The 12,135-nt window shown below is 35.8% G+C and overlaps 1 protein-coding gene across 1 annotated transcript; it reads left to right on the forward strand.

Moving 5' to 3' along the window:
- The first annotated feature begins 4,004 nt into the window (after positions 1 to 4,004).
- LOC149540814 (2-methylene-furan-3-one reductase-like) lies at positions 4,005 to 10,248 on the forward strand. Its single transcript, XM_089802741.1, has 5 exons — positions 4,005 to 4,093; positions 4,141 to 4,228; positions 7,906 to 8,109; positions 9,733 to 9,883; positions 9,980 to 10,248. The coding sequence occupies exons 1-5, from the start codon at positions 4,005 to 4,007 to the stop codon at positions 10,246 to 10,248; spliced, it is 801 nt and encodes a 266-aa protein (XP_089658867.1).
- Positions 10,249 to 12,135: the final 1,887 nt, after the last annotated feature.

Raw genomic sequence — 12,135 nt, forward strand, 5'->3', positions numbered from 1 at the left:
TTAAACAAGATAAGGCTAGTTTGAGTAGTTGTTGCGTCCCTAACCCAGTTCCCCTTCTCATATAGGCCATCACCAATTTTAAGCCTAGGGTTTAAGGAAATTAACTTTTTAACTTGTGCATGTTGTACAGTAGATTCTGGGAGTAATTCTAATAAATCATCGTGGACATTCCTATCCATATAATTAATTTTCCCAGAGAATGGTTTCTTAAGAGGCATTTTGACAGTATTGAGAGAATTGGAACGCCACAGAAGTTATAATATGAGTACTTACTTGACTTGCTGAATTTGTTCTTCTCTGAACTTCTAAAATTTCTCTCGAACAATAGAAGAATAGTTTCACGTATTTACTAGGCTTAACATGACACAATCAATCAGGCTCTTGTGCTCAAAAAATTTGCAATCTCTGTTTGCGTGGGACTAGAATTAATGAAAATTGTTATGTTATACTCTGTTTCTCCCACACGCAAAGCTTTCACTTATCATAAATGCGCCAAATAGAAAAATAGAGTGGCATTGCACTTTCTTTTTTAAACTTGTGTTGTTGATCCTTGAAAAATCCTACAATCTGGGAATGACAACTAAGCTAACTCAGCTTTCTTCTTAACACATTGGCAGTCAAGCCAATAAAACACCTCCACCTCTACCTTTCCTTCAAGGCTGGCGCTTCAAACCGGGCCCATAGATGACTACGAACACGTTTCATCAACTCGCTAACTTGTTATACATAATTCTCGAGCACCTTTCCACACCGAGCTAGCGATGATCATTGATCTTACTTTAATCATGTGGTAGACAATTGAAACAACCTTTAAGAACACGATGGTGGGTCCATTTCTCGTTAACTCGCTATACCTAATTTTTTCACATCTCTTTATAGCGAGTCAACGAGCATCATCGATCCAAAATTGATCCTGTGGACAGCAATTTTACTTCAACAATGGTTGGCCACACTCGCTAACTCGCTATACTTAACTTCTGAGCACTTCTTCATAGTGAGTCAATGCCACCCTTTGATCCTGGCTCGATCTCATGATCAAAAATATTCATACCTAGTACATAGGAAGTGGGTCCATAATATCGCTGTCCATGATATGGACCCTACAAATGTCTACCAAGCATTGGTCGAAAGTTTGACCAATGAATAGTAGAAAATGTGCTGACAATACCAACATTTTTCGACCACCGTATTGGTCGAAGTTTCGACCAACCTACTGGATGGTCAAATTTTTGACCAAAAAGTTTTCAACCAATGCCATCTAGTTTTCTACCATGCATTGTTCAAAATTTTGACCAATGTTGCACAGATTTCTACCAAGCATTGGTCGAAAGTTCAACCAATGAATGGCAGAAAATGGCTCAACAACCTGAACATTTTTCGACCAACGTATTGGTCAAAATTTTGACCATCTAGTAGGTTCATCAAATTTTTGACTAGAAAATTATCGACCAACTCGTTGGTCGAATTTGGTAGAAGATTGGTCGAAAAATGAGCCCAAATGTACTAGTGGGAGACTCATAATGAGGATGTTCATTTTGTATGTCTCGGTAAAGAACCACATCAGTACTAGTGGATGGAAGATCCTCCATTTCATCCTTGTCTTGTTGAATACTTTCTTCATGATGAATAGAGCATACATTTTTAATTGTTCGAGGAACATCCTCCTATGATTTTTCAATTTTAGGATTCTCTATAATTGCCTCTTCTTCATTAACCTAAATATGCATGTTAGTTTCTTCCTCAATCTCTTTGTCTATTCCTTCACCCACTTGAGTAGGATTCCCACAGTCTTCCACTCTTTCCTCATCTCTCTATTCAGGTGTCTCTTCTTCCTCTGAAATGGGATGCTTAGTGATAGCAGCTTCTTTTTGTTGTTTTTGATTTTTATTTCTACGCTGCTGATTCCTCAACCTCCTTAAGAGTTGGGAATTCTTTATCTGAGGTTCCTTTGTACCTAAGATTTCCATGTCATAGACAGATCCTACTGTGTCAGCTAGTTCATGTAGCCTATCAAGGGTATGCTACTTCTGTCGAGTAACCATAGGATGAGGACTAAGTTTTGCGGTTTCATTTCCTGCTTTTATTTTAGGCTTTAAGGATTTTTCTTTTAGTAAGCTTAACAGTTTCAAATACTGCCTCTTAGAAGGGTTGGCATCAAAGGTATTATCAGTTGTAGGAGGTTGAGAGTTTTCTATATTGGTCTAGTTCACAAATGCATCCCATTCTAAAATTGGTTGAGCTCGACGAAGGTTGTGGTTAATAATGAGCTTAATTAACCCATGGTGAGCCAAGGAATCAACATGACCTCGATTATACTAGTCATACAATCGCTTTAGGGACAAAAATAGGAAATATGGAAGATTAACAAGGACACCATATCACAAATGTGACATGAGGTAAAAATGATGGGAAAATACATACTTGTAGCGTCCTTCACAAGTGATATAATGAATTAAAAACTATGTAACAGCATCCCATGGTTTTGGAAGTGATTTTCGCATCACCCCTTGTCCCTAGACATTCTCGATTGATTCTCCTCGCTAAAGAAACTACTTTTTGTGGGGCTTTAAATCTATAACCCTTGATGATGGATTAGGAAAGAAATGGTCACCAATTTGAGGTAGGCTGGTGACCCTTGCAATTGTCTATAAATTCATAGGAAACTGTAGTCCTTGAATAGTAGCATGAGTTCCTTCAAATCTTGAAGCAAATTCTACAACTATGGTCACATCAAACCCACACAGGTATTTAAAGAAATTTGTCCATCTAGCATGAGAAAAAAATTTAAAGGCCTCCTCATCAGCATATAACTTATCCAAAGATTTTGGTTCAAAGCAAAGATGTTTTCCCCCCATGACAATAGGCAACAATTTGAACATGTTCAACACAGTATGAAACAAACAAAAGACAATGGCAAGAATGATAGGAAATATGGAAAATGACAAGAAATATAAAATGGTTTTAGCAACAGAGAGGACGATACCACCAAGTTTGGTAATAATGGCAAGGTAAGCGTAATTAAAGTTTAGGAAGGAAAGGACTCATGTAAGAAGTGACATAGTGCAAAACCCACAAATACTTAATAATGTAAAAGAAGCGTGTAATTAATGTTGTGGAAATGATAACCCAAAAGGATTTACATGGAAATGATGATGTAGTACAAGACCCCCCCCCCCCCGACTTAAGCAATTGATCCATCTCAATCATGCCAAGTAATCATCAAAGGAATAAAATGCATCGAATAAAGCAAAAGGTAAGAGAATACTTCCTGACATGGTGACAATGAGGAAGGAAGATCTAAAGTTGTCAGCAAATCCAAGGAGATTGTCTCATCAAGGAAAGCAAGGAGCTACAAACTACAAGGAAAGGGATAGCAAGCACATGAGAAGTAAATAAAATTTATCAAAAATAGATTTGCAAATAAATGGTCACCAAAGCAGAGAGACACATGGCAATGTAGGCCACCAAAAAACTCCAAGTGACAAGAGGGTCAGGAGGAAGGAACACCAAGAGAATGGAAACAAGAACAAAGAGACCTCCTATCGCACAACCATTAGAGTGAATTGTTGGAAGTCTATTTTCTCTCTCATTTTATTATTATTATTATTTATTTATGACACTAGACTGCCAAAAAATTGGTTTTCAATCAAGTGCCACCTAGAAGTGTTGGCGAACTAGTTTTCACGACTAAGGAGTTTAACAACAAGAAGTCTTTGGATTTCCCAGTTTTCAACAAGTAGTTGGCCAACAATGCCAGGGACCTGGTTTTCATTATTGTATCTTTTTTTTTTTTTAAATTTATATATATATATATATATATATATATATATATATATATATATATATATATATATATATATATATATATATATATATATATATATATATGGCATAGATATATTTTATTAATGTTGAAGGGGACCAAAGGGATCCATGGTGAGTTCCTTGGCAATTTCTAGAAAGAAAGCTTCCTTTGAGAGAGGATTCTTATATAGTTTCAACCGATGACCATTAATGAGGAGCTTGCAACATTTAGAGTCCACAGTGTGGAGCTGAACTGTACCATTGTCATATACATGCTCAATTTCATAAGGTCTGAGCCATCTTGTATGAAATTTACCTTTAAAATCTTGGAATCAGGAGTCGTGTAGAAGTGCCCAATCACCAGGCTAAAAAGAACGCTGACAAATATGTTTTTTATGCCGTAGTGCTCGCTAATTTTGAACAAGTTTAGTATGAAGAAGTGCTTCTTGATGTAACTCATCGAAGGAGTGGAGTTGTGTTAGACATTCCTTTTGAGCATCAGAGAGACTCAATCTGAGTTGAAGGGTAGTTCGAAGAGTCTTAATCTCAAACTCAATAGGAAGTGCAACCTTCTTACCATAAACCAATTCATCAGGGGTCAGACTAGTGGTGGTCTTCCACATAGTATTATAGGACCACATAGCTTCAAGAAGTCGTGTGGCCTAGTCACACTTATGAAGTGCAACATTTTTGGTAAGAATATTTTCCAGTTCCTAATTAGTTACCTTGACTTGTCCATTTGCTTGAGGATGATAAAGTGATGATTTTCTATGGTGAATCTCATATTCTTTGATTACGTAGAAATGAGGTCTAAAGTAAACTGAGGTCCTTGATTAGTAGTGATCTCACATGGAACACCAAAGTGAGTGAAGATCTTAGAATATAAGAATTCAGCAACTTTGGTATCTCAAGCATGTTTAAGTGTGACCACCTCAACCCATTTTGTGACATAATATGAACAAACAAGAATATATTCCTTATTTTTGGAAGGTGGATTGATAGGTCCAATGAAATCAAGACCCCATTTTTCAAAAGGTTCAATAGAAAGCCGAGGGTGAAGTGGCATCTCATCTGATCATGTAGGACAACCCATGCGCTGGCACTGGTCACAATGTTGAACATAACGTTTGCAATCCTTATGGAGTGTAGACCAATAATAACCTATACTTAGAATCCTCTAATCAGTTCGTTGAGTAGAAAAGTATCCTCCACAAGGTTCAATATGATATTCATGAAGAATATCAAAGACATCATCCTCAAGAATGCAGTGGCACATGATTTTATCAATGCCAGTATGGAATAGAAGACCATTGATCGAAGTATACTATCCATTGAGGCCCACTAAATTACGATGCTCACAAGGAGAAAAGTGTGGTTGAAATTTTCATGTGACCAAACAGTTGGCAATGTCGGCATACCACAAACTTTTGGTGGAGATATCAAAGAGGTTTTCATCAGGGAATGAGTCATCAACAGGAACAACTTCATTATTCAGCTGTGGTATTCGGGACAAGAAATCTACAACCACATTTTCTTGACTAAGCTTATCAAGTATAGTGACATCAAATTCTTCCAATAAAAGAAACCATCTAATAACCCTACTAGTTACTACAAGTTTATTCATCAAAAACTAGATTGATGAATGATCAGTATGAAAAAACACCTTATAACTAGTGCCCAAATTTATTAATGGCATAAACAATAGCTAAAAATTCTTTTTTAGTTACCGTATAATTTACCAAAGCACTAGTGAAGTTCTTGCTAATGTAGTAGATTGAATAGAAGAGGTTGTCCTCCTTTTGTCCAAGTACTACTCCCATTGAGAAGTCAGAAGCATCAGTGTGGATATGGAATGGTAATTCCCAATTGGGACCTCTGAGAATAGGAGTGGTTACCAATTTGGTCTTAATGGTTTCAAAGGCCTCTTAACATTTGAGGGTCCAAGTGAAAACAACATGTTTAGCTAACAAGGTGAACAGAGGAGAAGCAATTTTACTAAAGTTTTGAATAAAACTCTTGTAATATCTGGCATGACCAAGGAAAATTCGAACATCTTTTTGTGTTGAAGGTGTGGGGAGGTTTTGAATTATTTGGATCTTTTTGGGATCAACTTCTATACCTTTTGATGAGATTAAATGACGTAATACAATTCCCTTTGTCATCGACATATGACATTTCTCATGGCTTAGAGACAAATTAGTGTCAATGCATCACTTGAGCACTTTTTCTAAGTTACCTTTAGCTTTATCAAAGGTATTTCCATGAATAGTAAAATCATCCATATAAACTTCTACACAATCACTAACTAAATCAGCAAAGATACTTAATACTACTTGTTGACATGTTGTAGGGACATTACATAACCTAAAAGGAAGAACATTGTATGTAAAGGTTCCCCATGGGCAAGTAAAGGTAGTTTTGTCTTGATCTTCTAGGAAAATGTGGATCTAGTTGTACCTGCTAAATCCATCCAAGAAGGAAAAGAATCGCTTTCCTACCAAAGTATCCAAGACTTGATCAATAGAGGGTAATGGAAAATGATCTTTCTTAGTAGCCTTATTTAAAGCTCGATAATGAACACAAATACACCACTAAACATTTTTATTTGGAATGACAACCAAAGGAGATACCCACCTGCTATCCAAAATTGGATAAATGAAACCAACATTCAAAAGTTTTTGGAGTTCCTCTTTAACAATATCATGCAAGGCAAGATTCAGTTGGCATTGTAGTTGTCGAACTGGGCAACTTCCTTCTTCAATGTAAATGTGATGATTACAAGTGTCTGAATGAATACCCCACATGTCTTGATACTCCCATGCAAATGCATCTTTATGTTCTTTAAGCATACTTATGAGATCCTTGACATGAGCTAGTATTAACTATGGATTAATATTGAGGGTACACCCAGGTAGGATTTCCATAGGTTCTAATGATGTAGGTCTAGATGATGTTTCTAGTTTTTCCAAAGACAATAATGGGCTATACAAACACTTATGTGGCAAGAGCTGATGTAATGTGAGGAAATGTTGAATAGATCTAGAATTGAAAACTAAAGGAAAATTCCCAAAAGGATAGTCAACAATTGTATGAGAGGGAAAAATCATAGTTTCTTGGATATCATTAGACTCATACCTATTCTGAAAAAAGTTCACTAAGATGGCCTCATCAATTGGGTCTTTAGAATATTGTACTCACTACTGAACCAAGTTGGATCCTCGATATCTAATTATGGTTGAGTAGGAGGATATAAGGTGAACTATTTTGTTTGCTCACCATTGGAAATAATCATGTTACCTAATTGACAATTAATGTGGGCATTGGCTACTACTAACCAAGGTCTTCCAAGGATGAGAGGATATCCCCCCAACTTAGCTTTGGGTTTAAGGATCATGAAATCAGTTGGATAATCCCAACTATCAATGGAAAATATGACATCTTCTATAACCCCTTCTGGTTTGACTAGGGATCGATCAGCCATTTGAAGTACTATAGAAGTAGGTCTAAGTCCTTCTAAAGATAGTTTTATTTTTGTTTCATTTGTCATTACATTTACAGTAGCACCTAGATCTACAAGTTTATTAGGAATAAAAATTGTACTGATACTTACCTAGATGACAAGACTGCCAAGATCTGCATATTTTGGAATGCTGATATTTCCCAACATTAATTTTGCAAGTTTTCGAATAACTTGAACAGTTTTTGGATCCTTCTTCTTCTAGCATCGGGTACAAAATTATTGTATTGTCTTTTTGTATACTAGCACATCCTTAAGAGCCTAAAAAATAGGAATTTTGACATTAACATTGCATAATCCATTTAAAATATCAAACTCAAAATGTGTTGGTTCTTTAGGCTCTGGCTTATGAATGAATCGATCAAGAGAGGGTGGTTCTTTTTCTAGCTCCTCTTTAGGTTCATCTAGTACCTCTATGATAGTAGGTCCTTTAAGAGCTTTCATAGATCTAAGGTGTACACCATCCAACTCAACTGATTTAATAGGATAGGTGGGCAAATTAGTCACTTCACTATGATAGATTGGTTGAGGAGGTTTATTATAGAGATTTGGATTTGGTTGAGTTGGCATGGATGTGGATTTAGGCGGTTGTGGCAGATGTGCAAGTGGATTTGAAGAAGATGGAGGTATGGGAGGAAGAAATTTTTGAGGTTTCTGATAGGGGATTATTATTGGTGGTCGAGGAAAAGACTGTTGTGGAAGATAGGGTTACATATAAGGTTGTGAAGGTAGATATGATGATTTTGGAGGTGGATACGAAGGTTGCAGCCTCCACGTTTGATGCCATGGTTACATACTAGGTTGAAAACTTTGGGGCCATTATGTATAAGGTTGAGGTTGTTGATAACCTACATACCATGATCCTTGGTTAGGGAATTGATGGGGTGGTCCAGAAAAATATTCATTAGAGAACCCTCTAGGTAAAAACTAGCATTGTGGAGCCATATAATAAACTAGTTCTTCAGTATACTTCATAGGAATCATCCCTTTAGGAAGGGATCATAGAATTGAAGTCTTAGTAGCTTCCTCAAGTGATGCTACATGAGTTCGATTATAAGGGCACTCTTCTGGTCCATTCTTCTTATGACACATTGGACAATATACTGCCAAGGCCTTTTCAACCTCCTCATGATTCCTGTGAGAATACAATGTGTCAATTTGTTTGCCCATATGATTTAATAAGTCAATTTTAAGATCTTCAAGTAAATTACCAATTTCACATTTAGAAATACTTGATGCATTACCCATAGTGGAAAACTTACTTGAATTCCCATGAATAGATCGATGAGACCGCGAATATTTCTTGCATATATCACAAATATCTTCAAAGGAAATTTTAGAAATATCACCTTTTCTAATCAAATTTAAGGCATCCATGGTTTCATCAGGAATCCCTCTTAAGAAAAGCATCTTGATGGTTTCTAAAGTTAAATAAGGACGCCATGAACATTGTAAACTAAAGGCAAAATGTTCCAAGAAATCTTCAACTGACTCTTCTTCTCATTGAGTCATGTGAAAGATTTCATCCCATACTTCCTTGGTCTTACAGTACTCCTAATATTTGGATAGAAAAACATCTTTCATTTGGTTCCATGTTATAATGTCCCTAAGACTCATAAACCATTGTAATGCAACATCCTTCAAAGTAGCAGGAGATAGCTTTAATTTTTGTGCATCACTTTGATAATCATAGCTATTACAAAGGACATCAAATTCAAAGAGGAACATATTAGGATCTTTCGAGGTTGACCCTCTAAATATGGGAAGTGCAGAGTGAGGGATGTTTTTCATAGGGGCATCATCCATAGGAGGTTGAATAGGGAACTCAAAGGTCATATTGTGTTGAAAAATTTCATTCCTATTGTTTTCAGTGTTATTTCCTCCTACATTCTTGTTTTCAACATTGTCAGCCATGACTTCTTCAAAAACTTTGGTTGCCCAAGGTGTAAAATATGTTTTAAAGGGTTGTTCCTGAGGCTCTGGAGGCTTACTACACCTAATTTCGTATGACTTTGCAAACTGTTCAACAATTTCAGAGGGTGTAGTAGGAGAGGTGAATTGAGATGGCTAGATTTTAACTTCACCACTTGCTTTGATTTCTATAGTTGATGTATTTTTCTCTTTTTGTGGCTTTTGAATTTTTGAACTACCTACAGATTCCTTCTTAATAAATCTACCTTGACTATCTCTAGGCCTATTCATCCACCTAAATGATTTACTACAGTGGAAACCAAAGGTACTATCCTAAGCAAGGTCGAAAATTGCTCAAGATTTCTAAAGGGCTCATTGTTCCTATCTTGACATTTTTTAATTTCATGCCTTTAATATCTCTCCCCGAAAATGGCACCAAAAATGCTTGGTAAAACTAAGGTTCAACTTAACAGTATATGATAAGTTGAACCTCAGTTAAGAATGTTTTCGAAGCTTCTAGAATTGTTTTGACTTGCAGCATGGCAAAAGCTAAGTTTGTGAAGAGCCTAGGTGTGGATCTGGTGGTGGATTACACCAAGCAGAGCTACGAGCAAGTGGATGAGAAATTTGATTTCCTTTTCAACACCATTGGTAGGGTAGGGTTTAGGGCTTCAATTTGTAATTTTTTTGGGTTCCTATGAATCAGAATGATTTTAAATTTTTTTAAAATTTTCTTGAAATTTCCAGGTGAATCGTTCAAGTCTCATGTGGTTGCAAAGGAGGAGGGTAAAATATTGGACATTGCATCATTTCCTCTGCATCAAAGGGTAGTGAATGTGGTTGTTAAACCCCAAGGCGGCAATTTGGAAAGGTTGGGGAAATACATCAAGAGCAGGAAGCTAAAGCTTGTGATCGATCTGAAGAGCCCTTACACTTTTTTAGATGTTGTGGAGGCATTCAAACACCTGGAAAGTAGAAGAGCTAGAGGAAAGATTGTGATATCCCCTATTGAATGAGTAGAATTTCTATGTTTCAAGGCATAGAGTATTCTTAAAAATAGCCATCGGTATCTCCGTTTCACTATAATCAATATTAGATAAATAAAATTAATAACATAGTTGGGTGTGTAACGGCTATATATTTAGCCTATCCTATCTATGGTAACATAGTTGGGTGTGTAACTACTCTATATTTAGCCTATCTACAATAAATATATTGTGTTTAATTAGTTGGAGGGAACTAATGTTTTCAATTATCTTTTACAATTAATTTTTATAACCAAATTAATCAATGTCTAAAGTTAAAGAATAATTTTATTTTTAAATTAATATTTAATCTTAAATTACTCTTTTTTTATTGGCTTGTGTTAGTTTTTCTAGGGATTGTTTTAAAATTAAAGAAAATAGAGGTTAAACTCTCTCCTATTTAGATCTCTTGACTTGGCCACAAACATTAAGCTCTCTGTCATAAACCGCGAAGGGAATGGGGATGGATAAATTGGCCAATGAAGGGGCAAATGGTATAAATGAAACCTTTTTTATCCACACTAGTGTCCACCTTAATTATATTGCTATTTTATTTATTAATATATTAACTAGTTTATTCTAATATTTATTTACTTTAAGCCTTTTACCTTCTCGAGGTAACATTTATCTTGTGTACCAATTGACGGTTAACTCCATTAATTGCTATTTTTGGGTCTTTTGCATAAATTATGGCTACCCAATACCATGCTTTTAATGATCACACTCTCTACCAAGTTCGTTGTCATTTTTACTACCTATTTATCAAGGATGGTTTTATCATTCTTATTATTAGTAGCATGGATACCCCTATCAATCTTTCATGCTCATCTTGTCTCATGACCTTTGATAGGCCAGTAAGGATTGAGAGAATTTTACAGTTTTTCAAGTTTCAAAATAGAGTGGTATGAAGGGTTGTCCTTCATTTCCTTGGACCCCAATTCATCAATTTTCCTAACAAGTATCCAACTAACTTGGATATCATTTCCATATTTATTGGTATCTCCTGTCATTTCTATTTAGACCATGAGGTTATTAGTAGTCTTTGTCGAGAACTTTTTTATTAGGAATCTTCTTGGAGACTTGAACACTATCCTTTTTAATATTAGGGATGATTTAATTGTAACGCCCCGCTCGGGAACCCAAGAGAATTAAACCTAACATGTTATAATGTTTACTGAACTATTTTTTTTTTTAAGTTTAAACAACATCAAGATAACATTAATGCGGAAGCAATAAGAACATACACATCAAATACACATTTGCAATTACAGATATAGTTTCAATTCCTCAAGAGTTCCTTTACGTTGAGTCACATTTAATATTTTTAAATTAATTTTTTTAAGTTTCAAGTACAATGTCTCAAGATCATAAAGGAATAACAGATACATAATCGCATAAGCAAATGCATAAGTATAAACAATACAATGAAAGTACATCCAATTAATAACATCCACTGCACATGTCGCAGGGTATGTGAAAATAGATACAATACACCAGGATATATGATAACATATATACATCATCTGAAAAGAAGTCTCTGTGATAATAAATAAGAATGATAAAGGTACATCTTCTGCAACGAACATCCAATAGCTGTCAATGTGAAGGGGGACCCAAATGGTAAGAAGGCACTACCTCCCGACCGTGTGGTTACCTAGTCAAGCTTCCACTCCCACCGTGCAGGGAAGATAACGAACGATCCACATATGGTAAAACAAACATAAAACATTCCTAGGCAAGGTACCCCTAATAGCCAAAACTACCTCAAAGGTAACACATGCTACTTAAGAAGATAAAATAATCCAAAAGTAAGAACACTCAATCCAATACTGACACCACATAACCAAACATCATACACGAACCAAGTATAAACCAAAT

This window comes from Cupressus sempervirens, chromosome 9 (genome assembly GCF_028749045.1).
Source record: "Cupressus sempervirens isolate cs-2001-9-10 chromosome 9, ASM2874904v1, whole genome shotgun sequence".
NCBI lineage: Eukaryota > Viridiplantae > Streptophyta > Pinopsida > Cupressales > Cupressaceae > Cupressus > Cupressus sempervirens.